At 37.8% G+C, this 22547-nt stretch overlaps 1 protein-coding gene across 1 annotated transcript in view; it reads right to left on the bottom strand.

Annotated features, from left to right (window-relative positions):
* Positions 1–6822: 6822 nt before the first annotated feature.
* LOC306735565 (CUB and sushi domain-containing protein 1-like) overlaps positions 6823–22547 on the bottom strand; it is a gene marked incomplete at both ends in the record, with an annotated part of 394295 nt that continues 378570 nt past the window's right edge. The window contains 13 exons of the mRNA XM_079217050.1: positions 6823–6982; positions 9206–9268; positions 10270–10396; positions 10679–10766; positions 11991–12103; positions 13493–13654; positions 14365–14427; positions 14890–15069; positions 15279–15390; positions 17739–17812; positions 19146–19252; positions 21316–21382; positions 21519–21692. Coding sequence (XP_079073176.1) covers positions 6823–6982; positions 9206–9268; positions 10270–10396; positions 10679–10766; positions 11991–12103; positions 13493–13654; positions 14365–14427; positions 14890–15069; positions 15279–15390; positions 17739–17812; positions 19146–19252; positions 21316–21382; positions 21519–21692 — 1490 coding nt within the window. The remainder of the gene's footprint in view (positions 6983–9205; positions 9269–10269; positions 10397–10678; positions 10767–11990; positions 12104–13492; positions 13655–14364; positions 14428–14889; positions 15070–15278; positions 15391–17738; positions 17813–19145; positions 19253–21315; positions 21383–21518; positions 21693–22547) is intronic.

The following is a 22547-nucleotide window of genomic DNA, read 5'->3' on the forward strand; positions in this document are numbered from 1 at the left end:
CAAAGCGACTATGTTCAATGAGTCTGCATTTCAGTTTTTCTGGGTGTTTTCTGGGGAAAGTATTTCAGAGGGCTAATAAACCTTGACAAACAATAACATGAACTCACCTGACAGGTACATATTTAGACTGCGCAGGAGAACTGGAGCACCTGGTGGACACCCAAGCAAACATGCCCACAGAGAGGCTTCAACCAGGCAGGTCGGATTCAAACCCACTAAAGGCTCCAGGCTGATGTTTGTAATTGTTTAGTCAACCAAACAAAATCATACTCAAGACTAGTTCACAAATCAGGATAGCGGTTTACAAAAACATTGGTACAAAAGAGAGAGTATTGTATCAAAAACTTTATTCTCAAATAATGTTTTCAAAATAGCTGATAGATAAACTGTGAGTCTCTTGAACAGCAGGTTGTGAAGCTGCATTCACATATGGTATCTGTTGTTTAACCATTTATAACACTCCATGTTGTTTCTCTCTCATGATCTCATGGGAGGACAGAAAAAGGCAATTTTCCATCCTTAAATTCAAAATTTAGAGCAAACCATTCTTGTTTTACCATTTAAAATAGGAGCATCAAAAGTGGCCGATATGTTAATGCTGCTGTTAGAGCCTTAATGCACCACACTTTAATTTTCCACTCTAAAGCCACTGATTTGGGGCCATTAAGGGGTCAAGTCATCCAAAATCTTTTGAGTCTGTGGAAGTCATCCCTCAGGTATAGACATTAGGATCAGCCACTTACGGCTGCTTTTACACAAGAACACTGCATTTCTTTTATACTGTTCATGGCATTGTGACATTTAACATCTGGAGTTCATTTTGTGTTCAATGTAAATTATGTGTGTGTATCTAAAGTTATTTAAAAAAACTGTATGTCAACATGATTTAATGGAAGAAATCACAAATGCTCAGGCAACTCGTAGATACAGCTGCCACATTAAAAGTCTTATAATAAATGTATGTTTTGCAATAAATGGAGACTTAAAAATGTAGATGTTAGAGCTGAAGCATCTTGTATTCCACTTAGTTGTTTTGGATTGTGAATACAACACGTTTTACAGGTGTGACCCAGAGATAAGTGTCTCTCCAGCACCAAGATAATTTATTCTGGGTTCCACAAGGTTTTCTATTTGTGTAAAAGCAGCCATATTGGACAAAAGAGATCATACAACATGTTGATATTTGTTATTCAGTTTGAACCATATATTTTTACATGGTGTGTAACAGTAAAAATATTGACATTAATAAACAAGATTTTGTTGTACCTACATCATTAATCATAAAAAGTACAGCATGTTTAATAATTTGTTTTGTTTTTTTACAAATTCTCCATAAAAAATAGATTTCTGTACAAAACTTTTTTTTCCTTTTGCACCTACTTCAAGTTCAGCAGCACATGATGATTGTGAGATAATGACGTGATTTTGATGCTCAACACAAAAACAGTAATGATGATGGCGGCTTCCTGGTGAGGACTTGCCACTTTTCAACATATCTCTGTGCCATTTGGAAGAACACACATGATATATGATGATACAAATATGTTTTGTACACATTCATAAGCAACACACTTACTTACTGCATGTCAATATGTGTTGCTAAGAACGCATCATGTCACCATAATGCGTGAATATAACACTTATATGTGTGGTGTCCCAATCTACAAGCTGCCATGTGTAGAAATGACAATTATTCATCCAACGCACTGATGAGTGAAACTGGGCTGCAGTCAACTCACATTCAACTCAGACACACAAGGTTGTAGATTTTCTTCAAAGCTCTAATGCTGAACGTATGGCATGAGAAGTGTGTCCAATCCTAACTATTGAGAATAAGGTGACACAAAGGCCTGTCAAGGACAATTCTGAACATTTTAATATGAATACACTACAAACTGATTCTGAACGCAAACCTACCCCAGACACACACACAGAAAGGCCTAATTTTCATCTGGCAACAGAATTTGAGCATAGATCAGGTCCATATAGCTGCTAAAATACATATGAACACATGTATGACATGTTGCTCTCCAAGCAAGGCTGCGACTGGATTAAGTACTCTTCAAGGAAAAGTTAATCTTGGTGTAATTTATATTGACCTTATTTCTGCATTGAATCTATTCTGTATTTTAAATACACAGTGGAAAACAAGCTCTTCTTCATGTGACACTGTGTGAAAAGGTAATATACATTTACAATTTTGGCTGGTATTTATTAAAGTTTGTAGCAGCCTGGGCCCCTATGTTTCAATGAGGACTGCTGACAATACCACTTTAGAAAAAGTATGAGACAAAGTTATTCACAAACTGGGAAAAGTCTGAGCCGAAGAATCTGAGACAACCTTGTCCGAGCCAGCTGACGCTCTTTTAAACGCTGAGGACTGCTGACAAATAAAAGGACAAATGTGGAAACCTCTTCACAAATGATTGATGATTGATATCCACATTTTTAAGTTATCTCAGAGACGGTATGTCATGTTCAGGAAGATACTGATGTATAAACAGATGAAGTCACTGAATTCTATTGCTTTATTGACTCCACAGGAAATCTCAACTGAATTCATTAAATCAATTAAAATAGAAGCTCGGGGTGCAGCCAGCAATGAAAAGAGAGGAGGCCCACTATCTTGTGAGCAGACGTGCGACTGTTGTTTACAGTTGTCTTGTTTATTTCTTTGAGGCGATTTTGAATGTGTGTCTTCTGTCTTGTCACCCTCTCTAACTATTACCAGTATTATAGCTAGTACATACATTTGCATATCTATATTTTCTGTGCCTCACGTTGGCGTATGTGTTTCTGGCTTTCTGCCCATGACCCTGACACTGAGGCTGTGAATGACGAGCTAACAAATTATATTATATTACTAACAATATCCCATAGTCATGCTTCCAAAGATAATCACCATTGTTTCAGGACATTTCATTTGCAACATCCAGGTCAGCTGTAGATTCATTTTTAATTAAATGAGCTAAATATGAAAAGAAAAACTGCAATTAACTCCTTAATTCCGTCTCATATATGTCTAAATAGGCGAGTGTGATCATCTTCTCATGCCAAATGTATTTTTTTTCAGTATTTCAGTTCTGGGGAAAATCCACTCACTGATGTTAGTGAATTGAGTCATGGTCAAAATCATGATCAGTTGTCGGTCAGAAGTTTTCATTATCTGACATCACATTCATTCAACTCACCATTTGACATCCAGCCCTGTTGCCTAAAATGTACATTCCCATACAATGAAACTGCTTTTGGAATTCTGTTGAGGATTACATCTGCTTTTGACGTATCACAAATTTGTTTCATGGAAATCTGTGTAGGTATGAAGGCTTTCAATGTATTCAAGTTGAAAGTGCAGTTGTCTGGGAACGTAATTTTGTAGGAGACAGGGTTGTTGATATCATATCATGAATGGATTTGTGATTGTACGATAGTATGATCCGTTGAATGACATGGGGAACATACATGGAAATTCTTTTGGACAATAAAAATCATGCAAGTTAAAGCAAATGCCTGAAGTGTAATGGCAGAATGGTGTGTATGGAAAGTGAAACAAACAAAAAACTGGCCTGAGGACACTGAAAGACACACACTGAAAGTAGTTACATCTGTGATCTAAACCAAGTGCAGCATCTTTCGAAAAATAAAATTATTTTGAGAGTACACTGCGAAAAATAACAAGCTTGGCAAGTGATTTGAAGCTAGTGGATTTCCTTAAATCCAGCAGAATCATGAGTGTTGGTATGACTTTTTTGACTTAAAATACCAAGAAATATGCGGAATGCAAGGCTGCACTCGCTAAGCTTGTGTATTTGTTGCAGTGGGATTCAAGCATTGATAAGCAGGATGTAACTTACTCTCTGCACACGAGGTATTTCTCAAACAATGGCGAGGCTCCCGGGGCGATAACTTTTGACAACAATAATTGTGCATGTTGTCTTTGTACCGTTTCTGTTTGTCCTCCAACACGACCAATTCTCAATCAGAAATAAGCTGTGGGCTCTTCAAAAAAGTGTGTTGAAATAAGATCATGTGCATCAGATCTGTAAAACGTGTTCAAATGTATGATAACGTGAGTAGTTAGGGACACTTGCAACACATCTTTTTAAAGAGAGATAGAGAAACAGTCACATGTTGTTTCTGAAAGCTTACCCTGTCTGCTAAACTGAAAAAAATCTGCCCATTTTGAGATACTATTAAATATACCTCAAGAGTACTGTACAGTATCTCAGAAAATTATGGCGTTTAATGCCTTTAAATTATTACATTTCACTGACGCTTTCATCCAAAGCGATTTACATGTTTGCTCTATACAGACACAGCAATGGGGAGCAATTAGGGGTCAAGTGTCTTGCTCAAGGACACAACAACATGGATTAGCAGAGCCACAGACCCTCTGATTGAAAGACGGGCATGCTAACCACTGAGCCACAGTCGCCCATAAATAAAACTAGCATACTGCATATTATGGAAGTGAGCCATTATTTCTTCCACATATTATTACATTAACAGTATTCAGAATGAGCTTTCAGAAAAAAAACGTGTTGTTCTAAAAATGGCAAATAAAGTGGTGTCTTATCTGACACTAGAAGCTCAGAGGTCCAAGGGTAAACTGATCCCAACTTTCTGGTTGGCTAGCATGTTGTCATGTTACCAAAATTAACAACGATATAGCATGTGGTCACACCTTCTGCTAACAGGGAAGGTGAAATATAGATGTGTATATACAAACACACTGTAACCCTGTATTTTGTCATCTTTTTAAAGATAAAAGTTTTTGAATAAAATTCTCTTTTTTTAATGACTCATTTTCAAACCCATTTCAGACCCAAAAATTATTCTTTTTTTCATAACCCAGTCAGAAAAAACACACTAGTGCAAAATTTGTGCGGTTTAAGAGTTCATATAAAGTTGATATTTTGGGGTGCCCAGCAGCAGTGGTTTGGGAAGGACCATGGGGCCACTGGGTATTTGAACATAGAGTCTGTTCATCAATATCTTCACTGAAGAAAAATGCCAGAAGAGACAAATAGAAACAACTATTTGCCTCAGTTTCCAGAGCAACCTGTCCTTGTCTCTCTTTTCCAGCAGGATTGACAGAGTTGTCTATCTGTCCATTTGTCTGTGTTCGTCTGTCGAATTTCAACGAGTCCGTCTGTTAAAATGTTCATCTATTTTTGATTTTCTGGCTGGAGAGTATGCTGGAGGAAAAAAAAAATCTGTCATCACTTGACTGATAATCCCAACGAAGTTATAAGAAGACAAATCATTTCCTGGATTTGGCCACAGCTGATTGTAGCAGTTGATGAACTTGACAGCTTATTGCCACCAGGCTTTCACTTGTTCAGCCACCAAGCACAGGATCCTGGCTAGTCCAAGATTAGAAATCAGTTGTATGACTCTTTGATTGTGTTAGACAGGCATCTGGACACCAGTCCATTCTGTACACCAACCCGACAACTCAAATGTCTGGTTTTCTGGTTCAGCACAGTCTGCCTAGTGCTAGAATGGAATAGTGTACATAGGATTGATTTTAAGTGTGTAATACCTTCATACACGATTCTTGACCTAGATCTGGGAAAAATAGCACTTGCAAATGCCTGATTTGGTATGTTTTAGCCTACACAAATTGCCAAATACTGTAGGTAGAAATGGTCATAATAAGCAACACAGTAAATGACAGAAGGTAAATAAAATCACAGGAACCTATTTGAAAATGTATTATTGACTGACAACTCAATTTACCTAACTCTGTGATTGTCCTGTTTTACTAAACCTAACCCATTCAGTTGTCCAAGTAGGCTAAAACAAAAATGTAAGCATATCTGCAACTGCTATTTAACTCTAGTACTCCAAGTATATAATACTAGTCTCCAGTACTGGATGAGAGTATCATTTTCTTAAAAGGAATTGGTCTGGTTGAGCTTGTCACTTCATTGACTGCATTTGGTTGTCAACTTTACAGCAGTCTGTACGAACGATATCAGATTCCACCAAAACAGACTCAGAAGCTGTAATTACGTCAGAGTCCAGTCCTGTCAGGTCCAGCGTGATGGAAATCCAGCGAGAGGTTTTTGGTCCTGCACCAATGATGGTTTTTGTGTTGACATATAGGAACAATCCAATTACTCTTCAAGGTCTGGAGGGGATTGAAGGGTGGAATAGTCTATGTGCTTCCCCTGAGGGTAGAACCTTGCACCGGTCACACCCATGTCTGGCCTGCAGCAGGGGAGTTAAGTTAAGGGTAGGCACGTGAACAGAAGAAACGTGTACCACTGTGCAAATTTGGCATGGGGTATGGCGTTAGATTGGGGAAGCAATTATTCAGGTTACAGGAAGGGCCATATAGAGCACTTTTCATGAGGAGGTTGAGTCAAATTATGCAGAAGTCAACTGATGCTGGATGAGCACTGGGTCAATAGGATGGTTGCACTTGGAAGAAGTTCAATTAGTTGTACCATCTTTCTGGGTTTTTCCTTGGTGCCTGAACAGCAACAGTGCTTAAGAAGACTTGTGGTCCCAGCCTTAATCTCCAGAACAACACATTTGATGTCGTCATTGTCTAGTCTCTTGTGTATTGGTTCCAATTTATTTTGCAGACTATAGGGATAAGTGGATGATATCGTTGTTCAGGTAGCAGGTGGAGCAGAGTGGCATTACTGTGCAGATTGTGCTGACAGAGGACCAGCATGCTACAACACAGATTGCTCACGGTGACGAGTCTAAATCATTTGTTTTTTCTTTCTTCTCTATTTGGTAAAATCCCCGCAGACCAACAGGGAGGTTGGACTGAACCACTGTATAGGTAGTGGCAGGTTTGTTGGACTATACCACAGTGCAGACGGTATTGAGTGTGGTATCAAATCGAACTGCCTTTGCCTCAGTGGGCTTCATGTTGGTGTCATACATTGGGTTTTCAAATGATGCCTGACCATTGGAGCTCTCATGGCCGACATAGCCATTGAACTGGACCTTGGGACGCGTCCTGCAAAACAAAAAAAGAAGGAAAAAATGGTGTTTATGGCAGATATTTGGATTCAGAAGGATATATTTCCAACGGTATATTTATGGTTAGGAAAAAGAAAACAATGAAACCACAAGGGTGCAGGTCTCTAAAACACAAAAGGACAATAAAAAAATAACTCAAGGTCATTACAGGACAGCGAGATTAAGTTGCTCATATTTTCTGATGCCTTTGTTTTAATATACAATATATATTAGCTCTTACCAACTCTCCCATTTGTAGCCTTTTTTAACCACAGCTGTTCTAAAGTTCCCATGTGAAGTTAGTCGTGAACAAATTTCATCTGATTGGAAGAAAGTAGCATACATTGAAGTTCTTCAGGCCTTAATTTGAGTGAAAAGCCCACCACAGCACTTCAAGATAAGACAGGCTACTGACACCATGTTATAATTTGCCTATGTCCTATTCAACATCCGCGCTTTTAAAAGCATAGGTGTGAAGGATGTACAAGTTCAAGAACTACTGAACAGCCGAATGTTCTAGTTCTACTGAACTCATGCAGAGAAACATTTACCTAATGGCAGGGGTATTGATTTATAATTAACAGAGTATTGATTACATTTCTATGTTATATTGTCTCAATTATTTCTACAACCAATTAAAACACATTTAGTTAAAAACATTTAAAAAAAAGTCCTCTTGTAATATTTAAATACATTATTTGTCCGTTTGACTGTCTTGTTAGACATTTTGAGAAATAACTTTACCCTTTAAGATTAAAGCTGAAACCTCAGTAAGAGCAAGTTTCTGGTAAAATTATACAAATTGCAGGGAAAATGATGGCAGGACGAAGAACATGAACCATTTCAACTGCCTGCTTCGGTGGTTTTGCCGCCCAGTGTCTATCTGCTGCTCCCATGTGAGTGTGTCTGTGTGCGTGTAACCTGCCATCATCCTGAAAATGGTACCCAATGATTTTAGTTCAAAAGAATATATTATAAGTCAACCTGCCTGAATAAAGATTTGACTGCATGGGTTCAAACAGATATGCTGTGAAATATAACTACCCCCTCCTAATTTGTCTGTTTGTCACAGATTACATTTTTGGATAATCAGGTTCTATAATCCAGTTAGATATAATCACTTACTCCCAAACCCTGTGGAACTATTAGCAGGGAGGAGTGCTGCAGCTGAAACACTGTTTGACTCTGACCTCATTAAGAGTGTGTGTGTGTGTGTGTGTGTGTGTGTGTGTGTGTGTGTGTGTGTGTGTGTGTGTGTGTGTGTGTGTGTGTGTGTGTGTGTGTGTGTGTGTGTGTGTGTTTGTACTTGTGTGTGTGCATATCCAACCCTGGGGAGCCACTAAGCCTACCCTACATGCTCAACCCATTACTTTACAAAACTGCACACACACCGCAGATCCCCCTACGTGGCAGTAGTTCAAATCGCTGCACTAGTTTCTGGTTGTGGCTGTAGGTGCAATAGTTTAATTTTATTGGTCGAATGAAAAACAGCTCACATAATTGCTTTGACAGTATTATAGATACAGTACAGACTCATCGGCCAAAGCAGGAAGAAACTGCAGTGTGCACACTCCTTGCTTTTAGTTTCTCATTTAATATATTATATTGTTATACAGAGAAATTGTTTATGTCGACTAGCCATTATGTTGGGCTCAATAATATTGTTAGCAAAGTTAACTTTACCACACATCTACTGTCAAGTCCGGATGAAAGTAAAGAAAGTTAGTACTATATTACTTGTTTCAATATGACTACTTTATTAAATATTGTATTTGTTCTTGATGATTGAGAGATAACAATGAGATCAAAGACAAAATACATATCTTTCTAGCTTTAAATGATTGCTGTTTCGACACAGTACGGCTGCACTGCTTTTAAAAACTTAAGATTAAATGCAAAAAAAATTATCCTGCGTATATATCACCTAAAATACTTTTAGCTGATATAAGGAGTCAATTTGTTCCAGTTCCCTGTGAATTAATATACATTTTGGTTTACAATTTCTTTTCTTTTTTTTTGTTTTAGTAATACAAAACAGTGTAAGACAAAATACACCAACTTGGCTCAGTTCAGAAAAATGTAAATGTGAAATGTTGATCCGAAGCATGAAGCAAAATCTCAAAACTAAAAACAACGGATGACAAGATTGACAGAGGATGTGGCAGCGGGCGGAGGTCTGGTTGCTGTTTGTAACCAGGTGAATGACAGGTGCCAGTCTTACCTTCCGCCAGGCCCCCAGGTGTCTTTTGGTCTCTCATTATCATCTGTGTCAGCAGACAATGTCCTGCGTACAACCATCAGCTTTAATATACATCAACTATCATTGCACACTGCTAACTGGTGAGCAGGTTGTGTAACTCAGTGTAAAGTAACTAAATGGTAGCGTTAGTAGCTATTGGTAACCTGTGCTAACTTTACGGTAAATATCTGTACAATTCTGCTCGGCCTAAACAGCAGTCACCATCTTAGCATTTACAGAATATACAGCAAAGTGCATTACTAACAATACAGTACATTACTGTTTGTTTCCTCAATAACATCAATAGGTCAGGACACTATATGTCTCACTGCAGAAAGAGTACTGCAGCATACAGCTACCATAAATGGCAAACCAACGCACTAACGTGTAATATTGATTATGGTTGGATGAGTAAGATGACTTTGTAAAACTTTGAGTGATGAAGGTCAAAAGTCAGAACATCTCTTAGATGTAGAATCTTGAACAGGAAACATTAATGATGGCACTTTACCCTCAATATAGCTGTGTATTATCTGCCATCTTAGGGCATTGTAAGTCTTTGGTCCACTTTTTAGGAACAATAATTAATATCTAAGGTCATTTAGATTTCATCTTCAATGGCTCTGAGTTATAGAGCTATAATTATGTTTGAAAAATTCAGTAAAACTAATTACATTTGAGAGATTAAAATAAAGATATAAACAACATAAGTCCAACAGAATATTTGTTCGGACTGATTTCTAGATGTGAGAATGAGAGGAACATTTACCAAAAGGCAGACATACAGTCAGGAGACCTTCATCAAGAGCTTCCAGAGCAACTCAAAGGCAGATTTAGAATAAGATAGAGTGGATGTTTCAAGGAAACATATTAAATAAATGACTAAATTAGGGAATAGTGCTGCGCTGAAAGAATTTAACATTCAAAGAAACCATTCAAATGCACTGAGAATCATGACATTGTATCTGCATGAGGAAATGCTTTGCATTCTAGTTCGCTAGTGGTCTGTTTTTACATGATGGCTTTACATTGAGAATATAGCTTACCTGTGCTTGTAGAGGTAGAAAGCAAATCCAGACAGGATGAGGGCAAAGAAAGGAACCAGGATCGCTGCGGCCACAGAGCTGCTGTTTGTGTAGGGGTTGGATGGGTCCATCGCCATGGTTACAGGGCCTGGGGATACAAACACGGATGAACCCACACATGCATGGACACATAAACACCCTTTTATGCTTTTTGTATTACTAGTCTGTATACTTGAACTCTGCAACTCATGTTTATTTATGTCTGAAAATACATGTATTTTGTATTACACTAACAAAAACATTTCAATAAGATTTCTTTAATTTGACTGAATGTTTTAGTCCCACTCTCAATATGACATTATTTAATAGGAAGATCAAGGCTGTGTTGTTTGTCGTGGTTGTTATTCGGGCTGATGTTCGACAGACGTACCTTGCCTCGTCAGATGGAACTTGCCAAAGTCTTTACTGTGAATATGCCCCTGGTAGACAAAAGTCTTCTGATCTGATTCTGCAGTAACCTGAAAAACAACACATTCCGTGTTCAGAGCAGTTTGATCTTATAGAATACGTTTTACACTTTGCATTCAGATGGACGGGGGCTTGTGGCACCCTGGTTTGGTTGTAGGGTGACACTGTTTTAAGCATCTATTAAGGCAGGTGAATATGTAATTACCTTCCTGCACTGTTGTGCAGGTTCACACTTCACAAGAGCGAGCTCAAAGTTCAGACTGAACTTCTCATTATGCATGTACATTACTACATTCTTGTTACCATTATTTTTATCCATTTTAAATTATGTCCCCCATACATTTGTAATACTTCATTTCATACATGTTTATATTGTATCCCTATATTTTAACTGTCATTCCTATTTCTCTTTTACTGTGATTTAATTTTTTATAAAGACATATTTAATGAGCATTGTTGAAGGGAGCCTGCTATTCAAGAGCCAGCGACTACTTCATTGTACTTGTAGTGCATATGATAATAAATAACTTGAAATTAGTCTCAAAACCCACGTACATGAAAAACAGGCGTGTGCACATGGCATGAGCGCAGGGAACAGCATCCGCAAGAAGAAAAGCATCATCACAGCTTAGGATTTCTGTGCCGCGTGCACAGATGGAGTCCCACGAGCACAGGGCTCAACCCTCACTAAAAGCCTGCTCGTCAAGTTGACTTTGAGACTTTGAAGGTGGGGTTGGAGTAGACCGTACCTGATGTCTCCACCTGCCCTAGCCATGCCAGCGGCCGGCCACATAGTCCAAATTATGAATATACAGAGCAATGTGCAATAAATTCACAAAATGTTGGGGTTTAATAGGAAGTTATATGCTGGAGCTATTTATCGACCAGGTCAGTAACATCCTGGAGTCTCTGTGGGATGCCTTGCGATCTCACGCAAAAACACAACCTCTTGACAAAAGCAAAGCCGTCAATCATCATTCACCATCATTTCTCTATTTGAAAAGACATTTGAGAAGATGTTAATCAACGTTTATTGTATTTCAACATCTGTGTTGCATAATATGACTGAGCATTTGTCAGGAATTGAAATACCCCGTCCAGTGCAGAGGGTGTGGGCTGAGTAATGTGGTGTGGACGATGCTACATTATTGTAATGGTTAGGGGAGGGATATTGATATTATGATATTGATTTTTGTTGTTAATAAAAAAGATGTGTAAACACAACATTCATTTTAAAATGTTTGGTATATAAAATGACAAGAAGTTTGTCTTACATATCCATCCATCGCCCAGTTGTCGTTTTTAAACTTGCTGTAGTAATGCTCTGTCGGCCCCTTCACCTGGTAGACCTTCAACAGCAGCTGGTTTTCCTCTGACTTGTAGGTACCTGGATGAACAGATAAATACAAAGAAATTGTTTTGGAGTTACAAATAATGGTATTGAACCCGGTGTCATTTATATGGCAGCAACTTAACTTCTAATTTGTGTTGCCACTTGGCAGGAAAAAGAGAACGACGTTGAGGCAAAGGTCCCCTGGGAGGTTGACAGACAGACAGGGTGTACGTAAACAGACAGACAGATTGACTGACAAACAAACAAAGGGAGACACCTCGACATTTCAAATTATGATCCTCTATTTCCTTCACCAAGCCCCTGACACTTTACTGGGGAGAAAGTGACATTTACCCTTCAGTTGCATGTCTACTTGGTTAACTATAGTGCCAACACAGAAACTGTTGCTGTTCAACATGACACGTCCATATCACAGATTCAAAATGAAATAGTTTCATACATTGAGAACCTTTTCCTCCTACCTGCAGAACATCTTTCATGACCCCGGCATCAAGCTGAACTATTGACTGTGAAATATTGTTGTGAAATGTCAAAACATACATGAGTGTCAGCGGGAGTCAGACAGTTTGATAAACCCTACTATTTGGGGGGGTTCAACCTGTTTTGTTAAGCTTCTAGCTATTTCCAAACAATATATTCTGTATATCTGCAGTGCATTTGAATACAAATACATCATGTGCTCAAGAGTACTGCTGTGGGAGGTTATGTTGCTAAGGTACAGTAATAATGTGGAGCGTGTGTGGGGATTCTTCAGATGCATCAGTGTAGCGGGGCACAAGTACACGACTTGTCAGGTGGTTCGTAATTCCACCTGCATGTTTTATTATTTAACAGATTTGCGCTCAAACTCAAGCACAAACCATTTTTTTCTTCCCTGCAGACTTTATAAAAATGTGAATGTACTCGGGTGCAAAATAGGGAATAACACCAATTTCCATATAGATACCAGCAATGCTTTGCTAAAAAGTGTGAATGAAATCTGGATCTTTATCAGCCTGCTGGGTATTTACATCTACAGTAGTGCGTCTGCTCGTGTTATTTACACTGAATTTAAAGTATTTTACATCTGAAATGTGATTGCTCTTTTTTTGACGTCCTTGATAGTGGTGTTACAATGCTTATTTGCCGTTAGACAGGTCCATTGTACATTTACTTTGAGTGTCATATGCATATAAGTACGTTCCATCCATTCTCTATAGCCACATATATAGATCATGGTCATTGGGGAGAGTATTTTCTATTTTATGTTTATTTTATGACTCCATGTATGAAAATTATACTGATTGGATCAGTTCTAATTATCCGGTTTTCAAATTCTGAAAACATTATAACAACTTAACAAAATGCCTTTTGAGAAGTTACACAAAGTAAAAATAATTTGTGAATCTGAATAATACAAGAGTTTTCCTTGTTTTTTTTTACCTGACAGTCTGATTGACACTCCGCTGGTTTCCAGTAATGTGACGTTGACTCTGCCACTGGTAGCGTTGAACCCAGTAACTGTAAATGTGGTGGCCTGTCTTTTCCCTAAATACTCATAAAAACCGCTCCACTCTGAGTTTGTGGAGAACACATCCACTGGAACTGTAACAGAGAAACAGAAACAAAAAGAAAATGAAATTTAAAACCATGTTTTACCTCTTTTTTTTAATCAAAAGATGAAAAGAGCTGAAACAATCACACAGACTCACAGTGTGACTAATAACACAATTTCTTAGTTTAAAAGGATCAACTTCAGCCTTCTGGTTTTACCACCGTTGCAGCTTTTCTGCCACACGTGATGCCACCGAAATTATGTTGAGAAAAGGGTAATTATTAGGATTCATCCCATAGTGTTTGCCAACAAACAAGCAAACATAACTACCTCTGCTTCCTTCATAACCGACTGCTACAATGTGTTAGACTCTGGCAGTCTGAATCCCAAACTTAGAGAAATATGACTTATTCAAAACTCAGCAGCTTCCGTATTCTTGCAAAAGACTTTGGTCTTTTTCTCTGGTGTTAGTCTTTCTTCAGTGGCTCCCTCTAAATGCATGTATTGATTATAAAATCCTACTCCAAACATACAAGGTATTACATGGTATTGCACCTGAATGTTTTCACTTATTTATTAACTGCGTCTGAGCCTTCGTCCTATAAATCTGAAATAAGAGACAGAAGATCCTTGTAGTCAACAATCACTACATCCTTCCACCACAATAGCCATTCTTCTCTGGAAAAGACTTTGTGGCCACCCATTTATTTAAAAAACTGTAAGTACTCCAGTGTGTGCTTTCGTTGCTTATTCTGCATACCTCGAATCTTGTTCTTCTGGACATCTGACTCTCCTCTGCCTTTGGGATTGACTTTCACTCCAACTGAAACATAAAACAGCATTACATTTAGTTTAGCTCTCTAGATGGTTAATCTTATTGACAATATATTTTGTATAGATAGAGTTGGGAATATATGACAGGACTGACAACAAATGATACTTATTTATCGTTGGAGAAGATTATAATCCCAATATATTGCAATTCTATTTGTCAATTATGGGGTTAAAAAGACTGGAAGACTTTTTTTGTTTTCATTCACCACAGTATACACAGCCATCTTTGAGACTAGATCAAAGATGAATATGTGATAAAAAAAAAATTAAAAAAACATCACCCCAGCATTCATGGAATGCCTGAGGCTGACTTTCGAGAGCACAGCAATAATATCAGGGTGAAAATCTGTATTTATCTTAAACCATTTGGGATTATGACGTCTAGTTAATATTCAAGGCTCAACATCAGCACATATACAAGCAATGCATTTTCAAGATTGGATCTGAATACCTTTACAGAGCGGGGGTTTGCCCGACCATCTCCCATCACTTTTGCAGGTTCTGTGCTCTGATCCCCCAGCCAGATAAAAACCATCTTGACAGGTGTAGATCAGCGTGTATCCCAGGGTAGGCAGGTCCATAGATCGAACATCAACATTACTGGGGGTCTCTGGTTGTCTGCATGAATGGGCTGAGTGACAGGTAAGAGGGGGAAAAAAAGAGTTGTCACTTGTATTGCATTCCTCTCTCCAAAGCCAAAATACATACAGATCAACAAAAAACTCATCAGTTAAAACAAAAACTGATTAATTAACACAAACAAAAACAGATTAATGCAATATACAGATCAAGGAAAATGTATATTATTACACAGAGTGAAAACAGACAATTATTCCTTACCTATGCATTCAGGTTGTGTCCCACTCCAGGTTAGGTTTTCTAGGCATGTTCTTGAGGTGGAGCCAAGGATGTGATAGTTCTTGCGACACTTGAAGGAAATCTTACTGCCAACCTACATGATGTAAAAGCACATTCATTTTAAGATGAAAAACTTTTATTGACCACTTTACTCACTGATAACTCTTTTAATTTAAGAAAACATGAAACAAAAAATGCCTACTTTTATAAGTTTGTCTCTTTCAGTGAATGTGATATGCTTAGTCCTGCATAATATGGGTGGTGACCCCCTCCTATCTTTGAAGAGACATCAGGGGAAATATGATATATGGATAATATCCAATTATATCGCCACAAACTGAAGGTTTTGGACGTTTGTTTGAATTCCATTACGACCAATATATTCCATCAACAGGTTCTTATCTGTGCCCCAGACAGTCTGGTCTCCAAGACAAATGAAGACATTGCCAATCTTTGTGGTTGCCACTTTTACCAAGCCTTTACTTGTGACCTGCATGTACAAATACAATTTTTAACTTGGCATCTTGTAAAGAATTAAAGGATGTCTGTCTTCTTCCAATTGTTTAAACTATTGTGCAAGTCAACCTTCATGTCTGTCCTTGACGTCACACTTCAGCTGTTAAACTCTGTGTATCATAGACCCAGTGTATCATAGACCCTGTGTACCATAGACCCAGTGTATCATACACCCAGTGTATCATAGGCCCTGTGTACCATAGACCCAGTGTATCATAGAACACATGTTTCATAGACCCTGTGTATAATAGAACATGTGTTTCATAGACCATGTCTGAATGCATTACGCTGCATCACAAAGGCCACATTTCAGACGTATTTTGTTGACTGTATGACACGGTTGGATGGACCTCCTGACAGAAGGACTCAAGAAGAAATAGCCATGTTATTAAAACCTTTTATTGGGCAAGTAACCATATATGAAAACTTACGCACGCTGTACATATGGCGTATCACGGGTCAAACAACTAAACTAACCATAGTAAGTTGCTGAAACTCACACATGTTATGTTTGAATAGTTGCACTAAGTGATTACATGCGTGTTATTTGTGGAATACTTAGTGAAATTAGTGAAATTACAGGCATGAAAAACAAAGGCATATTTGATCATACACCCGGTTTGGGTAGAAACTAGGATGTCCATGTTTTGACATATGCTCTATGCAACTAAGGCAATACAGCTTAGGACTTATGTTTTAATGTTGCCAAAGTGTTGTGATTCAGAGAGAATGTTAATCCATTTCTAGAAATATTCAAGCTATAAATAGTGAATGAGTGATTTGTCAGTTAATGACCTTGTAACAGTTGTTTTATGTTTTATTGCATGTCTTTAATTTTTTAGGAAGTGTCTGCTCGTGTTGTAGATGGCAAGAGGAGGCAGGCTGTTGCCGTGCCAGCCCACCCTGCCATCAGTGATGATGAAGAAGAAGCCTGTATTTATGAAGGACTAATGTTGTGGCCTAATGTTGTTGATGTGTATGTTGATTGTTCCAGTACCAGCACGTGTTTTAATCTTTTCATCTCTAAAAGTGATGTTATTGTCACGGTTTGGGTTTTTCTGGGTTCTTCTGGGTTCCTGTTTTATTGTGAAGTCCTTGTCTTGTGTGTCCTCTGTGTTCCTGCACTTCCTGCCCCTGTGATTGTCTGTGATTGTCTGTCTGCCCTGTTCCCTGATTGTGTATTCCCTTCATCTGTGCTGCCCTCATTGTTTTCCACCTGTGCCTTGTTACCTTCCTCTTGTATTTAAACCCTGTCTGTCTTCTGCCCTAGTGTCAGATCGTACTGTGTGTTGCCTGTCCGTGTTCCTCCATGTTCAACCTTTCTGGTTGTTTATAGTGTTTTGTGAAGCCTTGTCTTGTGTTGTGTTAAATAAATTATTATTTTTGAACTGTTGCTGTGGCTCTTGGGTCCACTCTTTGAACCTCCACGTAACAGTTATAATGTTATTAAATACATGTTCCTTTCACCTAGTATGTGTATTTCTTGTATATTTTATATATACACTTCTTGTATTTATTTTTTACCACAAACGGCAAGAAACCAAATATGGTAACTTCGTTGAAGCTTCCAAACTACCACACATCTAAAAATAAAAATGTGATTGGCTCTTGTCTTTCTAACTGACGAGCATTGCAAACCTTTGGCACACTCCATCTCAGATTGAGTTTTTTAAGTTTGTCATGTTGGAGCAGAAGACTGCTGCTATTTTCTGACGTGTACTTACATTATCATTACAGAACCAAACTCTACAAGATGCTTTGCAGAGATGCTACATTTGATTCAATACTTTTTGTTAAAATTCAAAGTGCATTAAATACATATCAGTTTCTTTCAACTTGTCTTTTCTGACAAGTTTATTTTTAATGTAAACTGAAAGACTATTTAGTAGTTTTGCCAAGTAAACAGTCGACTGATATATTTCTTACCTGAACGCTCTGACCCATGACTGGTATACCGTAGGCTGGAGTTCCTGGGTCACGACAGTTGTTGAAGGCTGGGTCTACACACACACATAAATACTTATTATACTTACTTTTATTATAATAGGCATTCAAGTTTTAATAATACTTTTCAAAGTCAAAGAAGCATTCTGACAATGCATACATACAGTGAGCTTAACGATGTTCTCAGAACAGACATTTTAATCTTCTGTGCATGGTTGCATCAACTTTTACACTCATTTCACTAAGATTAGCATAGTGTATCTGTTGCACTCAGTCATTGCAAAAGTATATAGAGCAATATTTGTAGTATGCAATGTATTCTACGAATTAAGGACACAGTATATATTTTGAGAGTAAAACCGTCTTGTGCAGAGCAACCTGTAAAAAGGATAATATTTTAAATAAATACAAGATTTTAGATAAAGCAGTGGTACTGGAAACATGCACTACAGTGGAAAATAATCTAATTATTTACTTTACTTTCAACCACAGCAAGAACTACTTCTGCATAAAATAATGTGTAGTAAAAAAGATTGTAATCATACAGCAGCTTATAATGAAAGAAAGAAAAAAAAAATACAAAAAGGTAGTCAATACTGATATGGGTACCACCATGGATATATTTTAAAGTAATGTACTGAATGACAGATCATACAGTTATTTACAGAGGAAGAATGTGACCAAACCTCTATGACGGGTGTAGTATTGATATAAGGCTGCTTTCCATGTCAGCTCTTACACAGTAAATCAGCTTTTTCTTCATGATTTCATAACTTGTTAACCACAAAAAGCTCAATTTCATCCAAAAAATAATCAAGGGCTGATTTAAAATAATCAAATGCGGACATCAAAACTGCACACTTCATCTATTGATTAGATACTATCTTCAACTCTTTCTGCACAGGAATACTAATGTTAAAATGTGTACAAGAGTAAGCCCCAAAATTTTGTTTACCAATAATCTCATTTCACACAATTTTATTCATAACTTGATGACATGGTTTACTTTGCAGTAAATAAAATGTATGTTCCTTCCAATTATGGAAAGAGTGTAATATGTAACATTTCAAAGATTTACATAAACATTTCATAAAACTAAGCAGGTTTTTCTGTGTGTGTGATAAAGAAGGGTGTTAGGAGCATTGCTGATTATGTTATTCACTATTTCCTTAAAAAGTGAGCACAAAAAACGTAATGCTTCGAAAAAATAACTTAATTCAAGGCAAAGTATTTTTAAAGCTAGATATCCAATGCACAATCACAAGCTAATGTATCTAGTGGTCAAATGCAATACAGCTGAAGTCTAAAGCTAACCATCATCATGGATGTATTCTGTCACTCAGTGTGTTTGAGGGCAAATGGTATTTGGGTTACTTGTGGTGGAATTACCTATACAGGCTGGTTGATGGCCACTCCACATGCCGTCGGCTTGACAGACTCTGGAGGCAGAGCCTACCAGCAAGTAGGGGGTATGGCAGTAGAACCTGACCTCTGACCTGTATAGAAAAAATAAATATTCAATCACACACATAAATAAGAATACCAAAAATAAGTGACGAGGAAATATTAAATTATGGTTTCAGATTTTCACTTCATTATTTGAGGTGTTACATATCGATAAGACAGGCTGGAGTGTAATATGTAAGACCTTTGTTTTTCTCTTAATCCACTTCCTTATCCACTTCCCTCTCTGTCTACCACTAGAGCTTTGGCCTCCAACTTTTTTCTTGTTTTTGCTCACAAACCAAAATCTGTTTGGTCCTTTAAACTGACATACAGACATTTGGGCCAAACAATGTCTGATCTTTTTATCGAGTCAACATTTGATAACCAGAGTAAATCCCTTATATGCAAAGGATGTCTTAAGTCATTATCAACAGTATCTTAATGCATTCACTTTAGTTTATCGCAGCAAATGCCACAATCCTGACAAAATGTCAGTTGGCACATGGTATAGTTCAGTGATTCTTAACCATAGGGCCGCGGCCCCCCATTGGGCCGCCAAAAACGTTCAGTTTTTCATCTGTGGGCCGCATAGGTTATCAATTGAAGACAGCAGAGATATTATTGTTGTGCATGAGACGCTCAGTTACAATACAGCTTCCCACTACTTGGTGGCGGTAATGCGTCAGTCAGTTGTTTAACAAGCTCTAATATGCAGAAGAAGAAACTCAGTCAGCAGCTAGCTAACCTGTAGCGAAAGTTATAGAGAAGTATTTAAAATGAAAAAATGAAGACGAAAGTGCTGCTGAACACCCAAACGTCTAAATGTTTGTGCAAGTATAATCCTGACTTCACGAAGTAGAGCTTTGTGAACGGAGGTAATGAGGCGGAGCCCTGAGCCTGTGTGGAGTGTGGGCTAATGCTAGCCTTGCTAACGCTAGCCTCGCTAATGCTAGCCTCGCTAGCTAACGCAGCACTGAAGGCTTCAAAGCTAAAGCGGTATCTAGAAACCAAACATCCAACGCTCGTGGGAATGCCGGTTGGATTTTTCAAGAGAAAGGGAAATGTACTACAGATGCAGAAAAGGTCTGTCGTGTCACTGACTGGCAACTGTAAATGTGTTCTGAAAGCCAGCTGTCACAGATATGAAGATCAACTTCTCGTTCTGCAAAAATGAAGACTGCTGGAGCATACCATTCACAGATTATATAAGGCTATATTTTAATTTGTACTTTATTTAAATGTTATTTACAGTTTATTTAATTTGAACATTATTATTTTGAATTGTGTGCACACTTGTCTGCACACTAATAGTTGCCCAATAACTGTACACACACAGATATTCTCCTAAGAAAGTAAAAACCTCACTTTTACTGTCTTAAATATTCAGGTTTAAGGTTTATTAACATTTTTTGATTAACCGAGAGCACTGTAGTTGTTCAATAATACAAATAATCCTCAAAAAAACTACTTTCATAATAATTGTGCACAGTGTATTTATTTTATTACCACATATTATTTTTCTTCTAATTTTTTTAGTCTCCCTTGTTTTTGTAGAACAATCTAATTATTAGTAATTTTTGTGTTAATATGCATGACTTGAGCCTTTAAATTAGTTTTTCTATCAGCTTGATTTGTTCCATGACTTGTTGTCTGTGCAGGTTTACATACACGATCAATAAATGTCTTTGTGATGATCACATTGCTTCATGTCATTTACTTGACAAGGTTTTTGCTTGTTAAACTGTAGGTAGGTTTGATTTAGTTATTGAATACAAGTGAAACCAAGAGTGAGATCAATTAGTTAATAAACCAATACAGTGTTAATATTTGAATGGGCCCCGGGGAACTTTGTACTTGAACAGTTGGGCCCCGAGGTCAAAAAGGTTAAGAACCCCTGGTATAGTTATTACAAATCCTTGCCAACCACCAGAAGTTGATGTAGTGACAGACATTCAGCGAAAGCAGGCCTATACAAAATGTGTACAGTGATTTGAATGAAGAACAGGTATTTTCTAAATCTTGAAAGGCTTTATGCAAATGTTCTTTGTGTTGTTAACAGAAACCTATAATAACCGAACATTAAAAGCTTCTCTTGATACATCTAACCACTGACCTGTAAGAAAAGATGTTCCCCTCTCTGAATCCACCTCCAGGAGAGCCAGAATCACCACACAGGACAGCTACAGTGAGACAACAGATACAGTCAGGACTTCCACTGTGTTTGAATTGCTAACATTACTGAAAGGGAAACAGTGATGTGGATCAGTTAAAGCTACTAAGCAGAAGTTCAAAGGTAGCAAAGGCCACCTAACTTACGCAAACACTGCGGTACATCCCCAGTCCACGTCCCGTTCCCCTCACAGGATAACACAGCAGGAGTGGACAACTGGTAACCATGAAAACAACTGTAGCCAACACTCGAGTCCCATGAATGGTCGGTTCCTTCCACTTTACCATGGTGTACTTGAGGAGGAGGTCCACACTGGATAACTGAAACACACACACACACACACACACACACACACACACACACACACACACACACACACACACACACACACACACACACAGATGTGAAAGATCACTCATTGAGGATATCATATAATGTACATTCGTTTAACCCCCCAGACATTTTTCTCAAAAATTCAGAATGATTTGCATACCCATTTCTCCTCAACCACAAGGGGTATTTGAATAGGTATAATATACAGAAAACACTTGTGAGACCAGTTAAGAGGTTCATATAGCAGTATATGTGGAACTGGTTTATTAGTTGATGATAGAACACAGGAAAGAAAAAAAAGAAAAAAAACTTCCAAAGAAAAAGAACTTCCAGGATGTATTTCCTCTTTTTAATTGTGCATATCATCGCTTTTTAGCACTATGTGCTAAAAACACATCTCTGCAAAGTTTGACTTTAATTAATTGAGGTTAAATATTTGTTGTAATTAATTTAGTGCAGATTTCCTGAATCGTAGTTTTAGGTCCAATGAAAGCAAAAATGCCCTAACTTTCTTCCTGGACCTTGAACGCCTCTGGTTCCACAACAGAGGGGCTCTGTACATACCAAGCAAGTATCGTTTCTTCCATAAGTAAGTCATATTTCAGTTTTTTGGCTCGAAAAAAATGCAATGTGGTTGATATTTTGCTGAGGCTTTGTATAACAGTGGTTTTGGCGGATTACGTAGGTCGTAAGCTTTCCAGAAAGGTGGACCAATCATGTGTGGCATCAAGCTAGGGATATACAAATTGATATTTTCATAACTTGGGGAGCTCTCTCGAGTCACTTTCGAGTCCTTCAAGTGATATTTATAGTTTATGTTAATATTTATGGTTGAATTGTGT

Source organism: Taurulus bubalis (assembly GCF_910589615.1).
Source record: "Taurulus bubalis genome assembly, chromosome: 4".
Taxonomy (NCBI): domain Eukaryota; kingdom Metazoa; phylum Chordata; class Actinopteri; order Perciformes; family Cottidae; genus Taurulus; species Taurulus bubalis.